The following is a 27,591-nucleotide window of genomic DNA, read 5'->3' as shown; positions in this document are numbered from 1 at the left end:
TAACATAGTTTCAAAAGGCGCTACGTTTACCTGTTGCTGTGGGAATAGGCAGCCCCTGTTCTAAATGTTTAACTTTTCCAGCTGGTACATACCACTACTGTTTCGGATGACTAATGTGAAAAATGATAATTGAAACTAAGTCTGTTACATAGCAAGCTTTAATTAGTTAAACTGCTTCATACTCGTTTACTGTTGGTGCTTAAACTGCTTCATACTCGTTTACTGTTGGTGCTAATGCTCTTGAAATTAATTGGTACAAAAGGGGGTTCAAAGTTGATATGCAGTCATTACTGTTATAATGTGTTAGATTACTATGTAACTTGGCTTATTAGGTGATTTCCTTCTCGATTATTGCTGCAAGTTAACAATGCTGGAGTAATTATCTTACAAACAATAGTTTTGCTCATGAGACAGATGCAGCCTGAGTCTTACTGTGGAGTTCAAGTGCCTGCTGTATCCTAGCTAATAGGCAAGGGAAGGCGTTCTACCTATGTCACGCAGCAGCAGATGGGGAAGATTTTTAGAAACTGGGGTAGCACACTTTCAGCCCTTCTATTATGCTAATAAAGCTTTTGTGTGAGAGCGATAGCAGTGTCAATAGCCATAATCTATCAATGACATCAACTTCTGGCATGTGCAAGCGATCAAAGCAAACACAGAATGCCCTTGTGTGCATAGCTGGACAGTATAAACCAGTTGCTACTAGAGTGAAGGTCATCTCTCATTTTCCGAGAACAGATTAAATATCTAGCGTACACATTCATTAAACTTTTTTTTTTTGAACAGAAGTTAAGATTTGGCTAAAATGGGGAATTTTGAGTCATGGCAGTTTATGGACTCCACAGGAATTTAACCCCCAAATAGTTACACTGTTGTATGTCAGTGGTGTACTATAGAAGAAATAATAAATTTACTGAATTAATATTATCTAGTTACTACAAAGCATTATTAGTTTAAGCAATACATGCTTAATACCTAAATTTCTATTAAAGATGGTAGGGCTCATATCAGAAATAAGTTAGAAGTGAAGATGACTCCTTTTTTCCAGAGTTGAAAAAGGGAAAATTTCAATTAGAAAACTGTGGAAGTATGTGGCAGCATGACTGAGAAGTGCCAAAGCACACCCCTTGCTGGCCACTCTCCAGAATGCCCTCAGGAGGACGTTCAGGTGCTGAATCTCCAGATTTCTAAGTGTCTTGGTCTGCGTTCTGATACTATTTTAAGTCCTTCTTTACAGCCAGCACGCAAATCTTTATTTAGGACCATCTTTCAGGAACTGCAAACAGCAAATCAGGTATTTATTTCATGCCAGTAAATTCCTGTTTCCAGGAATTAAGAAGCCTAGCTGCTAGATCTCCTTAATTTTCTCTCTCACTTACGTTCTTAGAGACTAAGATGAACAGATTCAGAAGTGTACTTTGTGGATGGACATGTTTCATGTGTGAATTTTGAAGATGTCACTCTCTTTGAAGTGAAAAGAGTGATTACACAGTAGACTGCTCAGTATGTTTTATTAGAAGCATCTGTGGAATTTTACAATAGATAGCTCTTTGCAGCTCTAGCAATCTTGCACTTCTTGAATAGCATCAGCTTACAAGTTAGAATCTGGAGTATGCAGCTACATTGTGAAAATGGTAGAAACTGCTATGCATGCAGTGGGTCAGCTTAATGGGAACGGTTCTGAAGACACAATTTTCCGTTGGGTATTTTAAGCTATTAAACTTACTGCTTAGGGACTTTTTTCTTCCAGTCTTCAATATTTACAGTTATGACATTTAGTTCTCTTCTGAAAGTTACTGCAGTTGCCCAGAATAAAAAAGATGAAGAGTGCAAAAAAAAAAAACACTATTCTCATGACTTTCTTATAACCATTACTCTTCAGGTGAGGAGTTACAAATGGGGGGCTACAGGATACTGGAGCTTAACTCACACGCAGCCTGTAAAGAGGGAAAGAGAGAGGGGGACTTAGGTGCCTGTTTCAGTTCTTTAACGCCTACTTTTCTTATTTTTTATTCCTTACTGAATACTTTGTTAAATCATTACACTGTAGATGTGATTCTTCTGATGGTATCTATCAAACACCTCTATCTGATAACAGAGGATTCCTCAGCAGTGGATTCATTTTGATATTTCAACGTTGAAACCAAGTTTGCGTGTTCAAGTCTACTAAAATTGTTGGTGTCGTGTGTCTAATAACCCATCTGCCTGAATGATGATAAAGCCTCCTACTTAGTCTGTCTACCTCGAGGGAATAATATAGGAGCCATCCTGACAGTACTGCTCTGAGCCAACAAAATACATATTTTTTTCCCCAGGAGTTCCCTTTGAAACATGAATTATTTTTAAGGCAGCAGTGGTCGGGGCCCTGAAACCTTTAGGGAACATACATTTAGGATGTCTGACTATCTGCAGTTTATGGGTACAACGAGGAACAAGTATCTATCTCAGATTGGCCATTGAGGCTTGTGAAGGTAAAAAAACCAAACAAACAGCAACAAAAAAACGACAAAAAAAAACAAACACAAAACACCCCTTGCTGAATTTAAATGGAGCCATATAGGATTATATGATGTATGTTTTTAGGGGGTAGGGGTAGATGACTCGGGCCTGGATTTCTTAATAGACCTTTTTGCCACACGGTACATTGCACACTGCTTCAGTTTTGCTCTGCTAAGTGTTGAAGCACTCGTGTTTTAGGGATTTTCTGCTGTGGCAAAGACCATCATGCAGTAAGAGGGGCAAAGAAGCAAAATTCTTTATATGTCTGATGACCCTAATGTGTGTGGTTCAGTTTGCCATCTGTTATTCACCTCTTCCTCCTCTGTCTCACAAATCCTCTTATGTGATCAGTGTCTTGTGTGTGTTGGCGCAGATTCAATGCCACTGCAGTTGGCATTATAAATGAGCCACGCTGGGTTCTTAAACTTCATGAGAATGAAGCTGTGGAGAGATGCAACTCTATGCAGCTGTTGGGTGGATTTCCCAACATTTGAGTTAAATCAAGATCATACATCTTGCTTCTAAAAGTTACATTGTTACCCAGCTTGAAGGTACAGGTATGAAGTAGAGCCTGTTTAGTAAAAGGGGGGCCACAAAAATGATGATGAGATTGTATCACCTCTCCTTCAAGGAGAAGTTGAGAGAACTGGGACTGTTCAGCCAAGAGGAGAGGAAGCTCGGAGTGAGTCCCATCAAGACCTGAAGGGATGGTGCCAAGAGGATGGAGCCAGGCTCTTTTCACTGGTGCCCAGTGCCAGGACAAGAAGCACTAGGCACAAACTGGAGCACAGGAGGCTCCCTCTGAGCACCAGGCAGCCCTTCTGTGCTGTGCGGGTGATGGAGTGCTGGCACAGGCTGCCCAGAGGCTGTGGGGTCTATGGGGGAAAAAAAAAAGTGGAGAAAAGTTGGTTGCTGAGTGGAAGTTGAGAAGCCAGCGTTCGTTGCTGAGACAGTACTGGGGAAGGAGGGAGAGAGAGGGAGAAGGAGAGGTCATGTTAGTCTTAGTGGTGCAACAGACAAACCACTTAGACCTTTTTCTGTGGAGGAGATGTTTTCTCTTTGATTCAGAAGCCATGCATGGGGACAGGGAGGTGTATAAAACTGGGCTCAAGCGGAGGTACCTTTGTGGAGAGGACCCTGTGAGGCTGGTGGCTGACAGCAGTGCCATCACTAAGGGCTGTGCTGTCACACTGCAGTGAGCACAGTGCTCGCTCTGTCGTGTAGCAGGATGTGTCTTCTGGGGGTAGTGGTTGGCCACAGACTTTTCCTCAAGTTCAGCAAAGCATTATACTGCCAGTGGCTGAACCCCCAAGGAGAGTTCCCCGGAGTTTGTTACAAACTTCTCCTTCTTCAGACTCTGTTAAATCCTGAGACAGTGGGTGACTTGAAAAAGGTGTGCTCTTTGGGTCTTCGTTCTTGTCTGTAGTTCAAGGTAATGTTCATATCCTTACAAAACTCAGACTCTCCTGGGGATGTGGTAAGTATCCCTTTTGCTAATGTGTTCATAAATGTGAATCGCATCTTTTTATTCAATGTTATTTAGATTAACCGTTCTGGGTGATTGTTTAAAAAATACTTCTTATGAGCATCGGCTTATTATATCCCTTGCATAGAAGAATGTCGAGGTTTTGGTATCTTTTTAGCATGTGCTTCTGAACTGATAGGTAGACTTTAGGCCTAATTTGTGACTTGCATAGGTTTTGGTACAGGATCAAGGTGTGATGGTATATTTCTTGATGTAAAATAGCTTTTATAACCGCTGGACTCGTGCGACTTTAATTTGCAGAGTTGTGGAACAAAAAATATTTCAAACTGATTTGTGTGTGTGTCACTAGGTTTTGTGGACAATATTTTTGTATATCAAAAACTCCTAGCATAGTAACTAGTAGGAAACCACCCTGTAAAAGACATGATCTTCAGTGTATGAATGAAGTTATGACTTCCGACAAAACTCATCTTTTGTTGGACTGTGTTGCCACTTACATTATCAGTACTTAATTTGAAACTGTACAATTTTTTGTAAGATAAAACAACATGCCAGTTGGATTCAGTTTCACTGAGGACAACTCATTTCCTTTAAAACTGTCTTCATGTACAAGTTGACTTTATTCACTTAAAAATACAAATAATCCCCTCTTGCATCAAAACTGTATGATAGATGTGACTGAGAACAAATGCTTGTCAACATGATTTTAAGTTTCTTGCGTCTTCCCTGCACCTCTAGCAACCTGTGCTGGCAATCTTTTGAAAAACACTGGGGCCCACGCACCTTGAAATTTTGCTACAAGTGGCTCATTGGAGATGGCAACGTGTGCAGGCAGTTCTGTCTGTCTTGCTCAAGAGAGCCTGTCCTTAGCATGCTCACTCTGACCACACTGTCTTCTCCACGATGGGCCTGATCACACAAACATGGAGAGACAGGCCATGTGGAGCCCGCACGCGATCAGGCTGTAATCCTCACAACTGTTGTCTTTCAGATACTCAGCAGACGTGCTTTATGTCAGGTTCCTGTGTATTTTTGTTAGACTGCTAAAATTCAGAGTGGCCTGGATGGATGGCATGTCCTTATTCAATTGTCAGAGAGACCTGAGGGTGAGAACCAGAGGTTCTTTTACTCCAACCGTACTAGAGGCAAAATCTAGAATAAAGTTGCTATAATTCTGTAACTTCATTTTTTTTCTCCTTCCATATCCTTCCTTTTCTTTTACCTTAAGATACTGTTGTCAGGCATTAATTCTTGAGGTGATGCTTTGACTTGTATGTATTAGCATATTGTTATAGGATAATTTAACCATGTCACTGTAGCATATGATGTTTCAGATACTGATTGTTTGACTTTTTTTTTTTTTTTAGGTAGGTCTTTTGTGGTTTTGCTTTTGTTTTCAATGTTCAGAATAGTAAGAAAGAATAAATAACTAAAGGAATTAATGAAGAGCTAATGACTTACAGAAGAAGCATATATAATAAATACACATACCTCCTTAATGGGGAGAAAAAAGGCAAAAATGAAGATGACACTGACTCTAGGGATGGGTGGTGCTTTTTTGGCAGAGGGAAAATTTGGAGCAGTTCTTAAGTACTTTTACATGTGTAAGGAGACTGGAGGCCTCTTGGACAACTGGATTTTGTTTCTTGCTGATTTTTCTTCCCTACAAATTCTTATTTGTCGTTATAGCTCTCCCCCCACCCCTTTTTTTTTCTGAAGTGTTAGATGTCTTTACTTCCAAAGCATTGACTTTTTGTGTTTCCAGTCACTTTCCAAATTTATAATCGCCACTCCTTGGGTTTTTGGCCTGTCTGGTTGAGTACTATGTTGCTTACAGATCTGGGGGGAGCCCTGAATGAAGTTCCCAGAGGCGTTGTGTAAAACTCAGCTCTCGCTTCGGCCTGAGTTAAAATGGTGTGCTTGAGGTGAGGGCAGGTTGCGAGTGGAGGAGCGGCCGCTGGTGAACGCTGGGGCTGACCAGGTGTCAGGGCAGCAGCACCCACCTGGCTGCTCCAAACTGGCTTTTGGTTCAAGAGGCCCGAAATGGGAGATGCTGGCCAGTTCCTGTTTCCCTTTCTGAAGACGAAGGGGAACGCAAAGCAGATCCCGGTTTGTCAGCGAGCTTCAGGAGCTCCTTGCAGCGTGTTCGGTGCTGCTGGCCGGAGGAGCCCCTCGCTGCATGGGAGCGAGGAGCTGCCTTTCCCCCAGGAGGGATGTGTTGTGTTTTGGAGGTGTCTCAGGACATCCCAGCCATTCTGTTCTCGCTGGGCTACGTTCAGCAGCAAGCACATGCCTGAGTGCTCATTTTATTCTTTCTGCTGCTCTTACAGCATGGCGGAGGCCCTCACTAACCGTTCCCTAACGAGCCAATGGGTATGTCACTTGTGGCCTAACCCTGTGGGAGCAAATGGCTGAGGCAGCTTGCGCCACCAAATGAAATTTTAAGCAATTTATCTGTCCAGTGCATTTCCTTGTGGGCATTCATGTTGTTTTGGCAACCCCTTCCACCATCCGTCCATGTGTCGATGCCTAAGCCGTATGTTACTGCTTACCCTCTTGCTTTGAGTTGCCATTTCCTAGCTTTTTGCCCGTGCGTATAGAACATAATCTCGACAGGCCGCAGTGTCCTTGAACCTGCCCTCCCCTTTCCACAGCGAAGAATGAGAAGCCTTTGAGCAGCTTAAGTGTCGGCTGACGCGCAGCTGACAGGAAACCGATCTGCTGCCTGGCCCCTCTCGGCGCAGGCTGGCTCGCCGCTGGTGGCATGCGGCCGGGGCCGCGGTGGCAGGGTGACAACCAGGCTCCCCCGGCCCGCAACACACCACACAGACCCCACGGGGGCTGCTGGGGTGAGCTCTGTGGGTCGGGCAGCGTGCTGGATCCCATCCCCTTTTCGCCCCGGCCAGGTGGAGTTCAGCTTCGGACATGGTCGGAAATGGCTCTCTTTCCCAAAACGTTGCAGCCGCTGCCACAGCTGTCTGTCCTGTCAAAGCCGTGGCTCATCTCAGGGTTAAAGGTTGATGAAAACTGCAGCTAACATGAGATGATCGATGGTGGAAAAACTAATTAGCGAGCGAGAGCAATTAATTTGATTGCGTGTAGCTTGGTTTCTCCTCCAGGTTTTGAAGAATTTTGCTTGGGAACAGCGATGTTATCCATTTCTTTGTTTATAATTGAGGTTAGGGATGTGTTTTCAGGAGGAAAGATGGGATGACACTTCATAGGCAACGCTTGCATTTAATCCTAAGGAATCCCTGCGTGATCTCCAAAGGGTAGCAGGATTCTCCGAGCTTGGGGGTGGAAGTGCCAGTTTTCCTCATGAAGCTCTCAGGTGAGGTACCTTGTGGTAGAGGTGGGGGCTCATTGTCCGTGCTCCATGAAGGAAGGTGTTTTTTGGAGTTAAGGAGGAAAAAGAGCTCCTAGCATTAACAGGTTGTCCTGGTAGTGTTACTTGGGCTTATTCAATTGCTGATGACAAGACAATGTGTTTCCACTTTGGTCCACGCTGCCGAAGCGTAATATAATTATTTGTATTAGACACCAGCCACCTGTTAATATCGTTCTTGTAAAGGTCATTGTGTGGTGCCTTGCTGTCTGAATTTAACGGCCCTGGATCAGGTTTGTTGGTCACTCCTTTGTGTGACACCAGACAAGTGTTTGTGGGGAAGGAATGTGAACCCGATACCCGGCCGGCCGGGGGAGCCGACCGGCTTCTCCCAGCTATTGTTGGGCCACTGGGCCTGGGCTGGTAACAAGTCATGTATGTGTGGTGCAACAGACGTAAAGAATAAATTTCCCAAGAGAAACAGGCGGGTGGATATAAGCACAAACTTCTTGGTTGAGGAGGGGCACGACTCAGCCAGGCCTGACCCAGGCTGCCACCGGAGGGGAGGGGAGGGCAGGGGGTGCTGCCCCACCGGCTGGCTGCCCTGCTCATGCTATGAAAGAAAGTGAGGTGGAGATAATGTAACTGCGCCTGGTGACAAGGGGTGGATGCTTGATCAGTTATTTTTAAGCATGTGGCGTTGGCAGTTCGCTTTAATCCTGGTGTTGGATTCACTTATTAATGTCTGTACAGTGACCTGAAAACGCAAAGCGGTGGCTAATTGAGAAACGTTGACCTTGTTAGCTGACAACTCTTAACTAATTTTGGTCAACATAAGGGCGGTGCGTGTTTAGCTCGAGCTTTCGCCCTTCCTACCTGACCTGGTCTCACCTTCTGGGACAGGTGGGCGCCAGGTAGGACTTGCTGGGGATGATCTCCTTCCCTGTCGGCACCCTGCCTGCGCCCAGGGAAGGCAGCAGATGCAAGTGGCTGCTGCTGCAGGGGCTCAGCTGAATGACTTTGCTTTCAAATTTCCAGAAAATGAAAGCCTCAGCTGCCAAAAGAACAAAACAAAGCACCTGGTTTACCACATGGCGGAGGACATTCCAGCGCTCGCAAAGAGGGCGCGTTGGCTTTAAGCCATCTATATTCCAGTGTCATTAGTAACTGCTACTAACAGGCGGATTGAATTGCTGGCTGAGAAAGAGCAAGGGCTTTTAGAGTCGTCGCTGCAATTGAAAATATTCATATGGAGAACTCCATTACCGCCAATTTTATGAGGAATGAGGATCTCATTTTTTATCGGTTGCATATTTCAAACCATCGGAGCTTCATTATGCATGTGTAGATAGCTCATTGTGTTTGTTTGGAATAGGTCATTAGGGTCTTCAAGCATTCTGGCTTTATAAAAATCTAATTGATTATTTCTGCCCTGAAAGAGTTAATGAAGGATCACTCATGGCTTTTAATTTTCAGCTAATTAAAAAGAAGTGCATGAAAGGCTGTTTTTGCCTTGGCACTCATAGCTAAAAGTGCCAAATATAGGGTTGGGATATTTTTTTTTGTGGGTTTGTTTTTTTTTCTTTTTGAGTTAAAGGGTGAGGAGGAGGGGGAAAAGTTACATGTAAATCATTTAGCCATTAACCTAATGCGGTGGATTTATAAATCCTATTACTATAAGCCCTTTTCATTTCCACTGAGGCCTGACGTGTGCTTGATCCTGCTAATGTAAAATTCATTCTGTCTAAGCGATTACTGAAGGAAGGCACTTTTAGTCAATTTTAATCAGATTGCTTGAAACTTGCTTGAACGCTGTTGTTAAGTAAGACGTGGACACAGTTTGGCCATGTCTTAATTAGCCTTACAGAGCATTTAGACTAGGAATCGATCAGCGAACCTTTTGACACCTAATACTTTTGGGGGGGGGGGGGGGGAAATCCAGGCTGAGGGCTGAAAATACAGGGCTTGGAAGCAAGATTAGGATTGTAATTTGGCATTCTTGTTTTATGGTATGCTTGGCAATCCCTCACAGTGTGCAAGGCCTTTATGATGCAGCCCTCATCGGTGTGTCAGTGTTGAGGCCGGTGGGGTGCTTCCCGTAGCCCATCATAAATTCGTGTCTCCCCAGCAGGAGCAGCAATTGGAGTATTTTTCTGAAGCTGCTTCTGCTCCAAGATAGATCTGTTATTTTGGCGGAGGGGGGCAGGGGACAGCTGATCTTAAAACATTGTACCCTCCTCCTCTCAGGCCTTTACTGGCAATGACTGAAGTGGATTCATGAGACAGCTATGCTTTTGGATGGAGCTGTCCCTGTTTTTCTAGAGGGAGACGTTAGTGTGGAAGGTGTCTGCCTCATAAGCCCCTCATCTATAGCTTGCTGTTGAGATCAGAAGTGCTTTTTGGAAACGTCATCCTTTGAAAGAAATAAACTGTCTGTTTTTAATCTTCCTCCTAGATCATTACCTTCCTAATGGGCTTGGCTCTGACACGAGCCTCACGCTGACTTTCATTCCGTGTTAGTTTACCCAGTTGTGAAAACTTCTGTTATCATCAGGCAGATTTTTGTTTTCTTAGGAGCAACTTTCGGATATTTTCTCTTAATGTACGAACCACTTCCTTTTATTACCAAGACGTTTGGAGAACTTGTATCCTTAAAACAATCCTGTAGAAGTCTTTCTTGGTAATGTTTTTCTACTGTTGCTTAGGGTGTGCTCTATAGCACAGTGCAAAGCTTTGGGAGAAAATGGTGCTTGAAGGGTATGGGAAATAATACCATTTAAAAGCATAGACAGCAGATGATCTCTCAATATAGGCAACGTAATTTGCAGATCTCTACTGAATGCAGTGCTGGGGGCATGACGCTGTAAGCAGAGACCCTGGTTGAAGACAGGCCCCGATAAACGGCCTCGTAGACTGGGGTTTTTGTTCTGCTGATGCATGAAATTACCTACCTGAAGATTTTGTTTTTAACCTTGGAAATTCAACCACCAGTGGTGTCAGCAAATTCTTCTCAAAAGTCAATCTAGAAGTCTGTATGCTACCAGGCTTTGTAGGTTGTCTTTATTACTTGACTTCCAGGCAATTTAAGCATCTTTTCTCCTCTATCTAACCTGTTAAATTGCCTCTCTCTCTCTCTTAGGGTGAGTGTACCTCATTTATTCAAATATTACTTGATGATATGACTGCAAACACATGTGGAAGATAGCGGGGAACATGTTTTTTTTTGCTTGATTTGAATGCCTCTTTGTCTTCTGTTTTCTCTTTCGTACTGTTACTGTTGGTCTGCCAGGTGTGCCTTTTTGAATGAAAATGAGAAACTTATTTAGTGTAGAACTCTTCCAGTGTTGTTGGGGAGGCTTATTTGAAAAGCTTTGAAATTAGATGTTAATTACCTTTCTCCTCTACTGGATAATCTTCTATACTTTAACAGAGTAAGAATAATCTTCTATACTTTAATCAAATAAATATTCAGATACTTTGAATTTGCTATATTTCAGCTTTGTGACAGTTTTCTTATCTGATAGATTGTAGCAGAGCAACTGTTCTTGAAAAGGGAAAACTGAAACGGAAAAATTGTAGTAGTTCAGGTGGATGGGATGTCTGATCCATTACAGACACACAGTTAACTGTAGTTGATCTGAATAATGGAGTGGTAATAGGCTAGTAGATGAACTGATGAACTGTCAAGATTCACTTCAGCCTTTTTTTCTTTCCCTTTTTTTCTTTAAGATTGTAGCTGCCAGTGTGTATGATCATAAGCGTGAGGAAGATGTAATAAATTCTGTTCTACGTAATATTTTAGGATATTTTTATTGACCTCTGTCAGATTGTGGTGGGTTCATTACCTTGAATCTGAAATTATCATCTTCCTATAAATGATTGTGTGTACATATGGTCAAAATAAATGTCTAGGTTAATAAACATAATGGACCTAAGGATACACTGCCTGTAGCATGACCTGTAAAAGGGAACAGATGTCTCTTACTGGCCATATTTTATGTATATTTCCTGGGAAAATCTCTTGTTTTGCAGCTAATTGGGTCATGGTAAAATTAGTGTTACCTATGCCAGAAAGCAGTGATATCTCTTCATTGTCATGGAGGCTGGTCAGCAGGTTTTTTTTTTTCCAAGCAGATTTAATGTCTTTTTGAATAAGTTAAAATATATATTTATATATATTTTTAGTACTTGATGTTCTTCCGCTCTCTGAAGGAAATGTATGTAGACTTCTTTTATGGTTGTTGTGTTGTTTTAATGCTAAGACTGTTTTGTTTTTTGAGTTCAAACCAGGTCTTAGAGTGTGAGAAAATTCCTACAGAGATTTCCATTCCTATACTGGATCCCTATCATTCCTTATGTTTCTTTTTTTTTAATGTGTTTTAGCCACCTGCAATAATCTAAAGGCATTAAAAAGCAGTTTGGATTTTAGTCATTTTGTATCAATAACACCAGTGGACAAAATCAAGCACTGTTGACCAGTGCTTGTGGTTAGATTATTATGTTGGCACTAAAACTTCTCTCAAGACCCTGCAGGTCTCATTTCAGACATGATTTTAATGAGTATATTGAATGACTGCTGTGACAATAATGTAAATTAGTACTGGTGCCTTCTATTGAAACTGAAAAGTAGGAGCAAGAGTGAGCTTTGAAAGAAGGCTTCTCTGGCATATGAGTGAAAGCTCAGATTTTTATTAATGATTTAAACTCCAGTAACAAGAAGTAAGAGAGCTCGTTAGGTATGTTTTCAGATTAAACAAAACCTTTAGGTTGTGATGTTCTTTCTTTAACTGAATTTGTGGGATGAAGAATTTAAATGAAAATTTCCAAAGTCAAAGATTGATTGAGTTAAAGTATGTAGCACAAAATCAATCCTGTCAAATTGTAGGGAAATAAGAGATTTATAAACATTGTTAATGTTTTAGAAAGCTAGTTTTGTGCAAATGTGTTTTGAATTCTTTACAAATGAGATAACAGTAGGTCTAAATGACAAATTAAGGATTTAAAAAATAATTAGCATGCATCTCTTGCAGTGATGGATTTATGGAGGTAGTATGCTTTAGTTGTGTTTGTAATTAATTTTTTTCTATCGTTAGAACAGAAATGTATTCCTGTTGAGCAATATTGTTTTAGGTGAATTATGTGGATTGAATGAGTGGTAACACCCCACTACTTTAATCTGATGGGTGGCTGAAAGTCAGTTTTTAGTTTGGGTTCCTAGAGGGTCACGTTGAAAGGTTAAATACATTTGTTTGTTTTCCTAGTCTTAATATTTCCATTCTCTGTACTACTAACAAACAAATCCATATCCTGTGGTATCATATAATGACATCTTAACCACTTGGTTTCATTAGCAATAAAGCCGTACTGCTATTAGTGTGGAATCTCTAAATACTGAAATGGGCTGTACATGCAGTGCTTAACAACAGACCGATACGTAAAAGTAACTTCTGAAATGGTCATTTCTTTGCATGAGTCCAAAGTCCCCCAAAATTAAATCGAATGCTTTGATAAGCCTCTAACTTTGTTCTGTTTTTAAAAGCAGTGCAGGTGTCCTCTGTTGTGAGGCTGTTGAATACACATGGTATTAAAAATGCTGTGGACTGCTATTTCAGGTTTGTTGTTTAACCAGTTGACCATTAACTGAGGCAGTCTTGAAGACTGAAAAGAAGGTGGTCCCTTTCAGGAATCTGTCACAAAGCACGTTCCTGTTTCTACGAGAGCCCTGTAACATCAAATATTGTTCCATACGTAACTCCTTTAAGTGTTTGTAACATGCTTGCTGTTGTGGATGTGGGGATAGGCAGTAGTTTCCATTGGCATGGACTCTTTTTTTCCCTATATCTCCTTATAGGAAAAATCTGGAAATTGAAGTTGCCCCAACACAGCCTGTAGTTCCTCTTGCTGACTTACAACAGCAAGCCCTGTTTAACAGGCAAGTTAAGGTTGTTAATTAGTAATTTTCTTTTGTAGTAAGTTTAAAAGTAGAAAAACAAACTTTTTAAATTAGTTCGATTTTTTTCTTCCATATTAAGATCTTGGTGCATGACAGAAATTAGCGATATAGCTTAAAACCACCTGGTAGCCCACTATTTCTGACATTGTTTGTATGTCAGAAGCATTGCTTTTTTAAGGGCAAGGAGGTCTTTTATGTGCTCAAGAACTCCGTCTTTTTTGGGGGGGAGTGGGGAGCAGACAGAATTCAGGAAGCTCATTTTAAAGAAGTGACCTAAAAAGACTATGGCTGACTGGCAGACGTGCTCAGAAGCTCTTTCTGTCTGTGTCCAGGTCAGCTTCATCAAGTGCTGTACAGAGGTCACGCTGAACAAATAGGAAATCTGATTGAGACTTCACGTTATTAACCATGCATGTTCCTAGTTGTCTTTTCACATCCTTGGAGCAATCACTAGGTCTTGCCTGAAGCAGAAAAGGTTAAATGTCCCACAGAGAGTTGAAAACGGATTTATTTCCCTGATACCACCTAAGAAGGCAGTTCAGAGCTGCCACAGGGGCTAGCCTGAAGAGACTGAAGGAGCCCCAGCAGTACAGTGGCTGGTCTTTGGACGCACTGGAGGTGGAACTTGCCCTACTCCTCTTTTTACACTACTTTGATCGGTACCAAATGTGACTGTGAGTTTCTGAGACTTCAGTGATGCTTATTTAGTCCTGACCGGGTACCTTGGTAAAATTTCCATTTGTTACCAGTGCTTATTTCATGCACGCTGAATTTCTTTATCTGTTGTAACCAGCAAAGATGGCACGATGTCAAAAGACTGAGGTTTCTCTACTTGAAGCGACAGTTTTTCCTGGTCTCCAGTACTTTGTGTGTATGCTTCTACATGACAAAAGACTTGCTCAGTTACTACTTTGATGCAGCAAGATTCATCTTAGAGCAGATTCATTTTTTTTTTTTTTGCCTGTTTGGGCAATCCTAAAATTTGTTTTTGCTATATACTTTACTTATTAAGATCAATTCTGGTCGCTGTAGCAGTCTGTGTACACCAGATTGTTCTCTTACGTTTCACATTTGAGTAGCTCAGGGAAACCTGAACATCCCAGTAGAGTTAGGAAGCTGAATGTACAGCAATTTCTCCTTCCTTAATCAGAGAGGCTTATAATGTATCAGATCTGGAGTGAATATTTTGGATGCTTTCAGAGTGCTCCAACTCCCATGATTACCTTTGTGGTCCCGTGTCGTACTCCCTTCAGTACGCGCGCATCCTTACTGTACCAGGGAGCTCAGCTGAGCCCAGCACCCCACATGGGTCTCACCAGTGCTGAGCGAAGGGCAGGGATCACCTCCCGTGGCCGGCTGGCAACGTTACCTCACGCAGCCCAGGGTACCCTTGGCCTTTTCTACCCCTGGGTTACACAGCTGGCTCATGGTCAACACAGAGTCTGCCAGGATGGCCAGGTCTCTTTCTGCACAGCTGCCTTCCAGCTGGCCAGTCCCAGAGCCTGAGGGGTTGTTCCTCCCCTGGTGCAGGGCTTGCCGTTGCCCTTTGTTGGACTTCATGAGATTCCTGTAGACCAGAAGATATCTCCAGGCCATTGAGGCTCCCCTGAGTGGCAGCACAGCTGCCTCGCTCTCCTCCTGGTTTTGCACTGCCCACAGGCTTGCTGAGGGCATGCCCTGCCCCATCGCCCGGGCACCTCACGGCCCCGGGCCAGCATCCAGCCTCACACGGCCACCTGCAGCTGGCCTCCAGATGGACGTGGTGCTGTGGGTCCCAGCCTTTTGAGCACAGCAGGTCAGACAGCTGCCAGCCTGCCTCCCTGCCCAACTCCCGAGCCTGTGCTTCGTCAGTTTGTCTTAGAGGCCGGGATGGGAGACAGGGCTGAGCACCTTACTAAAGTCAAGGCAAACAACAGCCACCGCTCTCCCCTCGTCCACCAAGCCAGTCGTCTCTTTGCAGAAGGCTGCCAGCTTGGTTAAGCCCCATTTCCCCTTCATAAATCCATGCGGAGCACTCCCAAGCATGTTGTTTCTTGCTTTTTTTTCTTGTGCTTTGTGCATCTGGAAAGAGCTTTCACAACTAGTTGCTCCACCGCCTTCTTCCAGGGACTGTGCTGAGGCTGGAGCAGCCTGTGCTTCCCTGGATAATCCTTCACAGAATGGCTGAGGTTGGAGGAGATCTCTGGAGGTCGACATCTTGCCCACCTTGAGGCTACCAGTGACACTTCCTTTCTTCAGTCCTCAGGAGCCTTCCTGGTCATCGTGTTTCCCACCATGTTTCAGTGATCCCAATGAAGTCATAACCCTGTAACTGCATGCCGACTTGGAGTTCCTCTTCATTCCCCATGGTGCCTACATGAGCATACAGGCCCTTCAGAGAGGTACCCAGTCGTGCTGATGCCCTGAGGAGGTGTGAGAGCTTTCTCCATAATGTTGTCCTGTAGGCACTCCCTTATTTACGTGTGCTTGAAAACCACTCCTGTCAGCCCTGTTGTGGTGATTTATAGAGTCCTTCCTATTCAGTTCATGCTCCGGCCTTTGCTTCCCATCTTGGTCTGCCACTTCCTTGATAGTTGGTGATGTGCTTCTGTCCCCATCAGTCCTAGTTCAAAGCTCTCCTTACCAGGTCGGGCAGCCTGTCGGCAAAGATAATTTTGCCCCATGTAGTCAGATGAATCCTGCACTGTCTGAGCGACCTTTGATCCCTCAACAAGGGTTCTGTGATCGTAAAAAAACAAAACCCTGCTGCCAGCACCAACTATGCAACCATGAAGGATGAATGAGCATTGTTTAATTTTCTATAAACAACCGTCATGTTGTCTAAATATATCTAATTTAATGAAGCAAAATTGTATGCTGTATGAAAATCTTGCCTGACATTTAAGAAATTAGGTAAGAGAACTTTCTTTGGAGGCTAATTAGAGGCTAAAAACCATCTCTAAATTGAAATAGATGTTGTTTTGATAGAGGACCACTTAGTCCTGATGAAAGAACAGCTTGGTTTTAAAGCTGTTGAAACGACTTTCAAGGATTTTTTGATGTACATGACATTCATACACAATGTTCATTACCAACACTAGCGTGTCCTCTCACTTGAATAAAATTTCAGGATTGTTTTCAGTGAAATATACCTGTGTTTATACAGAGGTTGCTCTATTTGGTATACTTATTGCAAAAGTGCCTGTGATTCTTAAAGTAAAATTGTTTTGTTTGTTTTTTTTTTTTTTTTTCAGTAGAAGCCCTTTTTCTTTTAAGAGTACTCATCAGGTAGGAATTGGTTTGTTGTGGTATTACTTAAAGTACACAAACCAGTACAACCGTAGCAAAGTAATTCAGATTCATGTCCTGCCAGACCACGCTCCCTTGTATCCTTAAGGGATCCTTCTTAAAACCGACCTTTCTTTTTGTAATGAAATGTTCTTTAGTAGTTGAAAGTGAGAGAAGAGGGCCTTCTAGAGTTGTAACTCTCATTTGACTCTCAAGGAGTTTGTCATCATTTTGGATATGGCACTGAGTTTATCCACTGCTTAAAAAATAAAATATTTTGGTCTTCTGAGTTTCTTCACTAAATCTTGCAGACTAATAATTATTTGAGGTTGTTGAGTATTAGCCTTATTTCTCTTTGAAAAAGTATTTTCTTCCAATAGTGAAGACAGTCTCAGATCTACTCCTTGATCCTTTCTGTAGAAAAAAGATATATGCCTATAAGAGTAGTTTATCTGGGAAATGGGTACGTATTCAGAGATCTTACATTCCTGTCAGCTCAAGGTTGAGGGAAACATGCTTATATTATTTGCAGGGTGGTCCGTAAAATTAAACTTAACATAAATCTGTTGTGGAGGGTTGTATGGTTATTCTTTCATATTCAGAAATAGAATTTGCTGGTACTTAAATTTAAGTCTCTGCTCTGGTTTAAACCTGACTGGATTCTAACTTGTCTCACCAAACAGACTACATTGGTTTTGTAAGGAATTCATTTTAATTGTTTACTGTTCTGTCATTTTGTGTTTGTTTGTCTGGAGGAAGGCTGATTCTCAGTTGCTAAATATGTTAAACCAGTTAAGTTTAGGTAAGGAAGTAAAATGAAGTCTTTCTGTGTAAACGTTTGTTCATTTCACTAAAACACGTGCTGCTTTTTTACTCTAAGGAGGTTATACTTGTGTGTATTCATTTAAATACTGAATAGCTTAACACATGTTTTGGTTTTATTAGGAAATAGTAAATGAGGCTTGTCATATTCTTGTTTACTAGAAGTGCTTTTACTTGTGGTTTTCATAAACTTAGCTTTTGATGTAGGTGCAATGTACTTGAAATGCACAAAAGGTTTCGTTGCATCTTCTAGCTAAGTACAAAATGTTCATCAAGCATAGATGTATTTAATGGATTTAAATAAAAAATTATTCAGAAGAGTTAATGAGCTAAAATTGGTTTGAGTACCATGTTCTTCAAGGGGCCCTAGGTGTTACAAATCTTGTTTTTATTTCCATAGACTGAAAGGGGGGGGTAGAACTTCCCTGCTTCTTTATTCATTTTAGGTGGTCAGTTTTGAATGAGTTGGACAGAAAGAAAATAATGCAGTGGGTGGGCTGTGAGCCCCCATGCTTCTCAGTTACCTGCCTGTGGTTCTGTTATGTGGTTTCTCTGGCCACAGTCATTGCAGAGCTGAGAGTTACAAAATGCCCGTGCTGTACAGATGCCTTTTACAGCTTGTTGCCCACTCTGACATTGTATTCTTATTACTTTGAGAACCCAGAACTGGGGTAAGAGCTGGACCAGTTAACTTCTATTCAGTCAAGCGTTCAGCTTTGTTGTTGAGCACTCGCTTTCTCCATTTCCAAGTTTTTAATTGAATTTCCAACAAAGAAGCTTTTGGATGTGGACTTCTTGTTTGGTGTTTTTTCTTTTTTTTTTTTAAACTTTCATCCAAAGCTGTAGGAGTGTGTGTCATTATTTTTCTTCTGTCCTAGTACCAAACCAGTTCTTTCAAAATTGGCCAAATTTTACTTTGGTATAGTATAATTTGTTATACATTGTGCAAAATGACCAATAAGGGTGTAACTTCATAAAAAATTAATTCTGTTTTTCTTGTTTTCTTCATTAAAGCTTACCACAAATACCTGAAGTGGAGGTATTGTAGAATTTTAAAGATGTATAATTGTTTCTGGCACCAAGGGAACATTGTCTTTGAGTTGTAATTTGATTCATATCATCCTCTTTAGTGTTTTACTGTCATCTTTGCATTCCTTGTCAAATTGTGACAAATATACGCATGATTTTTGTTGTGTTTGGAATGTTTCTAATGCCGCCTCTTCGTGCGTTTTATGTTGTTTGTGAGGCAGAAGATCGTACCTTTTGTTGTCATGTAAACGTGTCACTGGATCTTTGTGTACATTGCTTCATGCCTTGGAGTCATTCTCACTTTGGTTTTGGTGCACCATCCAGTTTTGTTTTTCTACATAGCATCCAGCAAGATTGTGGTGTTGCCTGTCAACTTTGCTGGTGGAGTATGGACAGGTAATTTCAGTGTTGCTGAAAAAAAAAAACGTGGGAGGAAAAATTTTGGATGCATGGGGTGGTGTATTTCTGATGCTTTTGATCTTATCTAAGACTGTACGTTTTGGGGAAATAAAACTTTGAATGCATTGTCTAAGTAAAGCAAATGCTCAATTAAAGTTCTTTGAAACAAATGTATTTACCAACTATTTGGATTGGGTCACTCCAGCTCCACTAAATGGAGTCTGTTGTCTAATGAAAACACGGCACTGGGATGCTTCGTTCTTTGTGGCAAGCAAGGTTTCCATCTTTGTTTCACTTTTTCTTACGACATACATACCTTTTTGTCCAGTGATAGAAACCTTCTTTTGAAAATCCTCCTTAAAAAAAAGTTTTCTTGCAATATTCTGCAGCAATGGTTTAGAGGCTACTTATCATAGAATAGTAACAAAGCTAATGAGTGGGTTGTAAAAATACAGGGGTGCAGAAACGCTTATGTAGACAAGTTTGGGGCAATACGTACTGGAACACGATTTGTTCTGTCTGTTCATTCCTCTGTATCGTGGGAAGGGCTGGCTAATATCAATGGTTAAAGTTGGTACCAGAAGTATTGCTGTGTAATTACACAAACACCTGGGCTGGAAACAAAATCTCAGGTCTACACAAAGTGACTCCAGAATAGTCTTCAAAAATGCAGTTTTTGTCAGCGCCATGTGAGTGTTAGTTTTTCTCCTTGTGCAAAGTGAGGGAATAAATGATTTTTCTTGCTATGCATCTGTGGTACAGCATTTTTGTAATCATTCTGGTCAGTCTTTTCAACCTGATCACGTCTCCCTTTCTGTTTCTTCATGCCTGTGGCCCTAGGAGTCTACAGAGAATTTGTACATCTCCGGGAGAAATCTTTGCATTGCACTGCACGTTAGTTTTGTGCCCTATCCTGTTCTGTTGTAGCTCAGCTAGAAATCTTAGCTTGTTCTCACATAAGCATCCTCTTGTCGGAAGACGCTCCTTTAGTGGCTTTTAAATAAGGTGTGTTTAAAACTACTTGATGTAATGGAAAAGCTGTTCTTTGTATAGTTGTGGTTTTTTTAATCATTCCCTTTCTTAAATCACGTTCTCAATTAAGTAATTCTGAGTTGGAGTTGAATTAGGACACAACGTTGCATTTTGGTTTATTGTCTGCAATTGCAATCTTTCTGTTCCTGTCGACTCACTTTTCATGGGCGAGGGCACGCGTGTGTTGCTGGCCTCGCTTTTACAAGGAGAAAGTTAAAATGGAATTTCACAGATGTTGGCTGTGCGGACAAGTTCACAGGTTTTCAGAAGTATATGTTTGCTGGGGGGAAGGGGCATGGCTGTACAGATGGGTTGCCAGGCAATTAATTCTTCCTACTTGGATTGCCTGCAATAGGAGACAATCCAGCTCTCATGAGCTGCACAATATTATTTGCAAAAGGAAACTAACGAGTAACAATTTTCCTATTTTCTTCCTTCTTTCTTCTGTCTTCCCAGCCTCACCATAAACCTCCCTTCCTTTGCCGCGCGCTTCTGAGAAACTGCTAATGATTGATATGATAGCAGTGCTGTCATTCTTCTTAACAAAAAAAAAAGTCATTTTTATTCTAGGTATTTTAATAGAGTCCCATTAAGGATGTATTGCTGACTGAAATATTGGCGTGAAGGGCTCTCACTGAGCTGAGCCCAGGAATTAAGAAGTCAGGAAATCGGCTGCTGCACTGCAAAAGAACCTTGCGTGACACAGTATCTCCTGATTGGGGGGATCATTACTGCTATTATGACTCGACTTGCGTAGGAATTTTAAATTTCATCTGAATGTCAGTAATAACCCTCTTAGCAAATTATCCTGAATAAAATCACGAAGGCATTTTATATAATAGGTGTTGAATTACTGGATAGATTTGCTAATTAAATACTCTTTGTTCTGCTGCAGTTGACATTACAGGGTAAGATCTTGAACAATTATTCTCAACAGCTGTACTTTGTTAAGGGAAAAATTAACCACAAAGTTTATTTTTTTTATACTTGAAGTTGGCAGATTTTTTAAATGTGCTTGAAAAAAATTCCATCATCCAGTTGGTAATGAGAAGATAAATATGCAGGTGTTGCTGTGAAATCAGATAACTACCGACTGCCTTATTAATGAATTTTAGCAAGCCTTTGTAACCTTCTGTTTTGTAGCTGTTGGCACTTACAAGTGATCTTCTGTCAGACCGGGTAGCACTAACATATGCCAGTCACTTGATGAAGCCAACTTGTCTGTGACCCTCTTGTAATTACCTACATCCTCTGCTGTCCTCGGAGACAATTGAGAAATGGTCTTTGCACAGCCAAACCTTTTTTAGTGGGGGATAATTCTATTTTAAAAAATGCTATCTTTCTAACTATTTATAGATAGCTTTTTTTTTTTTCTTTTTTCAAATGATGGAGAAAAATGCCAGAAATTGAGGGGAACAAATGTTATGCCTTGTTTTCTTTGACACGTAAACTCTTCTTTTATCTGTCCAGTGTGTTTAATTGTGTTTCAGTGACTCCCATTTCCCCTTTGGAGTACTAAGGGAAAGATAAAACCTTTCTCTGTAGGAGTTACCTAATAAGTGAGAGAAGGGGGATGGGGGGTGTGTGTGTGAATAAGCTAGAATTTTAATGACTGCATGTGAAATTTGGTTCATACAGCAGTGACGTGTCTCTAGAAAAATTTCAAAATCCTGTGTAAAGGTGGTGGGACAGTGCCATCTGAATCACTTGTTAGGGAATGGGTGAGTGGAATACCTTTTTAAAGCTTTTGGTTAAAATGGAATGAGATGTACCTGAGCACATATGGTATAGAGAGAACCTGCCGTTCAGACTCACCATTTTCCTGTTCTCCAGTTCTCTGCTCTGTGTCTGGGCAGGACATTGAGGCCAGCTCAGCTTTTTCCAATTTGGGACTTAAGCAGAGTTCAGGCATCACGTTGTCCGCGTACTGAGTTTGTGGCATCGGTGGATGGTCTTTAAAACAACCAGATGTTTTGAACTTGACTCGGAGATGATAAATTCATAGGTATCTGTATGTGCCTGGTAAGGTCGTTCATTGTGAGTCAACTGTGCCAGGCTGATATTGCAGTTTGGAACCTAACCTTTCCTTAGATTCCTTGAAGCGTGTGGTATGTTATGTTTGCTTAGGTCCATGCCTTTGTACTTCGGGGGAGTGACTCCATCCTTATGTGCAGAAATTTCTTCTTTGAAGAAAGTGGCCAGAAAATATGTATAAACGCAAGCTATATTGAAAGAAAATATTAAGTTTACAAAGCCAGGGACAGCAAAAATAAGAATGCCAGGGTGAATGAATATAGCTTTCAGCATGTAATTCTGTGGTGCATAATTCTAAAACAAAATTTTAAAACAAACTGGAAAAGCACAGTGGAGCATCATACTCTCTGGGTTTCATTGTTATTGTTTTAAGCTTCAGCAATATTAAAGATGCTTGATATTAATATTGAAGGAATGGCAGTGTTGTCATCCTGCTTGTGTACTGTTAAGTGGAGATGGATACGTTGCCTTTCTCAGATTTGTTTTCTGGCAGCAGTGGAATAGAGATGGTCAAGACTCTTGGACTTCTTTTAGACTCGTTGGCTTTATGGAGCTTACGGGATTTCACAGAAACAACTCTACCCTGTTGCTTCTCTGTCCTTTTTCTTTCCTAATCCCTGCTAATTCCTACTGCTTAGCTCCTGGTCACAGACTTCCTGACTACAAGTTGCAATTGTCTTTTTGGCAAATATGGCCAAGGAGTATTGCCATTTAATTTAATGTATGACAAGAATACTAAAATTTAACTGGGTTGTTAAATTTAATATAGTCTGTTAAAATGGTGTGTTGCCTGACTATCTTTAAAGCTGGAGTACCAAACTGTACAGAATGACCTAATAGCCTCTGATCTGTCTTTGCTATAACAAGTGCTTCAGAGTCATCCTCTTTAAGAAATTAAATGTATGCCCGTAGCAGGACTAGCTGAAAAACCACTGAGGTTTATGTTGAGTGGGGAGGGTAAGGACTGAAACCAGGGAGCAGGGACTAAACAGGTGGAGCCTGGAACCATGTGCCAGAGCACCTGGATGCTGGCAGGACAGGAAACGGGGAAAAGAGTGGAAACATGGCCGTGTGCCTGAAGGAATGGAGCAGGTGTTGGAGGAAGGGTGAGAAAAGAAGGGTTTCATGGAAAGGGAGAATGAGATCAGACCTAGAGTGGAATGGGTAAATTGAGAGAAAGTACAGGAAACTGGGAAAGAGTGGAAGATAACGAAGGGAAGCATGGGAATTAGGGTAAGTAGGGACTGGGAATGGGATTTTGTAGAGGTGAGCCTAGAGTACACGAGGCAGGGAGTTGAGTCTTGGAAGTGGAAAAGTGAAGAATGTAGTTGGAGGTGATGTAGTTAAAGAATGCAGTGAAAGTGCCACTTTCACATCCAGTCCACAAAGCTGCTTTTGCTCTAATTGGTTAACCAGGAGGGTTTAATCACAGTGATGCAACTGCAGTAGAGTAAACAAACCTGGACCGTGTTTGAACAAGCCATCCTGGATACGTGTAAAAGGTCACCTGGAACAGGACCAAGCACAAAACAGACCAGGCACTTAAATACTTGCCCAACCTTTCACGCACCTCTGCAAACTTCACCAAGTCCTTGGTGCTGCAGCTACGCTTTCCTCTTCATCATGCTAATCTTCCTTGGTCGTTTCTGTGCTGCAGTGATGTCTTGGCTTCAGATGATAAACTCCTCTGCCCCTCTCCAGTATGCTGACCTGTATTAGAGATGGAGACAGCACCCTACTTGTGTGAGGTCTCTGTAGCTATTGATGAAGTTCAAAGAATTTCTATTCAGAGGATTCAGGGACCTTGGAATGCACTTGTGGCTGAGGAACAAACCTGGTTACACACAGATGTGCCCACTGATTCAACATCTGTGTCCTATCTCTGCCCCAACTCCCCGTCCCATTTTTGGTTTCCCCAAGGAGTTTGCTTTTTAATGATCCGTTTTGATATCTTTGATATCACTGGAAGAGTGATCAACCTTTTGAGTAGGTTCTTGATAAGCAAGCACCATCCAGGCTGTACTGAATAAGACAGGACTCTTTTTTTTTTTTTTTTTTTTTTGAGAAAAATCTCAGTGACATCAAGAGATAAGGCAGATCACTGACCTAAATTACTGCAAGAACCTTCTTTCTGGCACTTCCTGATGAGATTTTATTTGAGCATTTGATTCAGTGTTCTTTTTTATTTTTTTCCTAGTGTAGAATGTGTGTGCGCACATGCAATTTTGAGATTTGTTTTAATCTTGTTTTAGGGGAGTTAATAATAGCATTAATACAAGGTCAGATGAGAATTTAGTCATGTAATAGGAGTATCAAGGCGACTGTGTGTTGCCAGGAGAGAGGTGGTTTGCTTTGTTTTGAAAGGTGAGAGCATTTGGAATTAGCAACCTAATGGATGTGTTTGCATGCGTTAGCTTGTAATTATATCATACACTAATCTTTGATTATTTTTTTCATTTCAGATTTTGATGCATACCAAGGAGATGGTGCAAAAGGTAATGCTGAGCATTTTCATTAAACAACTACCCTTAAAGAGCACACCTGGTGAAATTTTTTATTCTAGGAGAACTGTAACCCAAATAGACCTGAAATCACATCTTAGGATGCCTGGTTTACAAATGTAATCCTTCCTAATGGATTATAGCTTTTTTCTTTTCCTAGCACAGATATGATCTAGTCCCTGCTTGAAGCCTATGTGCAACTGTTTCAAGCAAATTAGCAACAGTGCTAATTAGAGTTTACTCACAGACCTGTTACATTATGTGTTCTAGTGTTTTATTACGGTTTATTTTCTGGCATCCTTTAAACTCTGTCACAGGGTGTTTTTCTGACTGTATGGAGTTTCATATGGACATAGCCATGCTGTAGTTTTTACAGCAGCGTTGATTCTTCACCAGTGAAGCCATCAGGTTCTCATTTTTCAAGCTAATACTATGTTATTGGATGCATGTGGCCATATTTTGGTGATGTTTTTGGTGATGACAAATTTTCATTTCACCTTCCTCCTTGCCGTGCCTTTCATACACACCTCAGGCTTTTCCATGTGATTCAGTTTGTCCAGAGTTTCCTCCCTTATCGCAAAGTATTATCGCAGTCACTCTTGGTTATGGGTAAAAAGTCTTGTGTTTGAACACAGTCTTTTCAAGAGTAGAACATTTGAATTGTTAATGGGGATCAGAGTGAGACATAATACGAAGGGCAGAGTTTCAGTCAGAGAGCAGGAATCAAGTAGGTGTTGGTGTTCATCTCCAGCAACAACCATTCAGTAGTTCAACCTGGGGATAAAAAATGTATAGGTCATAGTAGCTAGATTCTTATCCAAAGGGAGTAGCTTGCTCTCTGAAAGATCTGCTGGCCAAGGGAGGGCCAACGCCAGTAACTGGATTATAGCAGAAGAAAAAAGGAAGAGAGAAATGTTAAGCCACATGCAAAATTTGAAAAAAAAATTGAAAGATCAGCCTAATCTGGACAGTATTGTCTGTGGTGGTGTCAATTTCTGTATCCATTAGCCAGTACTTATAGTAGAGTTATTTGAAATAAAGTATCTAAGCACTGTTTGGTGTTTTTTGTTAGTTTGTTTTGATTTTGTTTTTACTCCAAAGTAACTTTTCTGCAATAGTATTGTGAAGACCACAAATGAGGTGGGACACAACCTGACTTAAATCCTTCAGGCACATTGGCTAAATAAATGCCTCATCTGAATAGTACGGACTTGTCCGGTAGTCTTTCTGAGTCTGAGCAGACTTCTTGTGTCCTGGCAGCCCAAATCTATTGATGATTAGAGTTCCTGTTGTTTCTCAAGATTAGAGCTGTTCACTGACTTATTTTTCTAACACTGTATAGTAAAATTTTAACTACTTATTATGTATGCAACTGGTGATTTGTTTTTAGCATAACAGTGGTTTGTTTCATTTTTCTCTTTGAATTCAAATATATCTTAATGAGATTTACAGGCTTCTCAGTAAAAATTTACATTTTTTTGCTTTTTATAATTTAAGTAATAATATATGGACAGTGATCTCTTTGAGTCTTGAAAATGAGGTGGAACTTTACAAATGATGGAGGGGTTTTGTTTTTCAAAGTGATTTGTTTCATTTAGATGAACCTCGAAGTGATTTATGGAGACACGGATTCCATTATGATAAATACTAATAGTACCAATTTGGATGAGGTCTTCAAGCTGGGGAACAAGGTAAGGAATTTTACTCTTTTTAAAGCTTTCCTGTATGTCTGTGTTTCACACTGTGAATAGAGCCAAAGGTATTGAGAGAGACCCCCATGGCAGAAGAAGAGTTTAGGACAGGATGAGGGAGAACTTGACCACTTTTGGAAGCTATGTGGTAATGAAAGTTCAGACCTTTAGGCGTAGCTATTCTGTGCATTTTTATAGTGATCAAATTAAAATGAAAAGTGTCATTCTATAGTGAGCATTTTTGCCAATTTAAATTATCAGGAGACTATCTGCATATTTGGTAAGCTGAAATGGAACTAATTTGGAGGAATTGTACTTTACAATTACAATGCAAAAACAATTTTGATTTTAATGATTTGTGTTTTGACACGAGAGACATCAATCAGTTTCGTTTTTTTTAGTTATGTAGTATGTATTACACTCTGTGTGCCATCAGATTTCCAGTGGTAAATTCAAATATTAATTTACAAAGTGTACTGGGTATGGAAGAGATCTGTTTGATTAAAAATTGGCAACTGACAATGTGGAATTTTTACAGTTGTCTAAAATTGTAGAAGAAAAGTAAGAAAATTTTAAAGAAAAAATGTGAGAATCTGTTTTTGAGAGGTAGAAATTGCAATGAAAATAAAATGAGAGCTATGGAAGCTCTCCACCCCCCCCCCCAAAAAAAAAAAAAAAAAAAAACACGAAGAAACAACATTTTTATTATTTATTTTTAGTCTAATATTCTATGAACGTCTTGTAAATTTAAGACCAGCGACACTCAGAGTTTTTTTGAGAATACTTGTGCCTTCATGCTAAGTTGGTACTTTAAGAAGTAGATGCATCTTTGGAGCATGGAAAAAAAGATTAATATATTGATTTTTAAGTATGTGTAGCAGGAGGATTGTTGGCATGGAAGAAAGAAGTCTTTTTGTTTTTTTTATATTTTTTATTTGCTTTTGGTTTGTCACATGAGCTCATAATTTCAGGTGTATTTACAATTCTAGTGTATAAGAAAGTTACTTTAAGAAAGTTAATTTTACTTCATCTGCATGTTTTTATCTCTTTATTTTCATTTAATAGTAATTTTTTTCATTCAATAATAATTTTAAAAATCTGTGGCAGAATTGTCATAATAGGTTAAATACTTCTGGCTTTGCTTAATGTTTACTTGGAGAATAAGTAGGTTTTTGAGCCTACATGATTCTTTTTAGAGTCAAATGTTTGGCTTTTTTTATCCCATGTACTTCTTTGTCTCAGATCACTTGTTTTAAAGGAGCATGACCTGTTTTAATTAATGTTTGCAAATTAGTAGAAAAGTGTAGAAGAATTACGCCTTTTCCTCTCAGAGAAATCAGACTAAAGAAAGTGTAGGCATGTTGTGGGGAAGGGTGTAAATAACCACTTGCAATTTATGTGCACGTCTTTCCCAGAGGTATACACATCGAGCTCTGGGATGCAGCCGTAGTGCTCCCACCTGTCCCAGGGAAGGGGGAGTGTCTTTTTAAGTTTGCTCTGTCAAGAATTGCAAAGTACCTTTTTTTATAAAGGAGGTTTTGTATTCCAAGGGA

At 40.8% G+C, this 27,591-nt stretch overlaps 1 protein-coding gene across 1 annotated transcript in view; it reads left to right on the top strand.

Moving 5' to 3' along the window:
* POLA1 (DNA polymerase alpha 1, catalytic subunit) overlaps positions 1 to 27,591 on the top strand; it is a 203,213-nt gene that overhangs the window by 46,299 nt on the left and 129,323 nt on the right. The window contains exons 27-28 of the mRNA XM_035542243.2: positions 24,309 to 24,341; positions 25,946 to 26,038. Of these exons, the coding sequence (XP_035398136.1) occupies positions 24,309 to 24,341; positions 25,946 to 26,038 (126 nt within the window). The remainder of the gene's footprint in view (positions 1 to 24,308; positions 24,342 to 25,945; positions 26,039 to 27,591) is intronic.

The sequence above is a fragment of the Cygnus atratus genome, chromosome 1, assembly GCF_013377495.2.
Source record: "Cygnus atratus isolate AKBS03 ecotype Queensland, Australia chromosome 1, CAtr_DNAZoo_HiC_assembly, whole genome shotgun sequence".
Taxonomy (NCBI): domain Eukaryota; kingdom Metazoa; phylum Chordata; class Aves; order Anseriformes; family Anatidae; genus Cygnus; species Cygnus atratus.
Note: the sequence above shows the minus strand (reverse complement) of the source record. Positions and strands in the feature narration are given on the sequence as shown.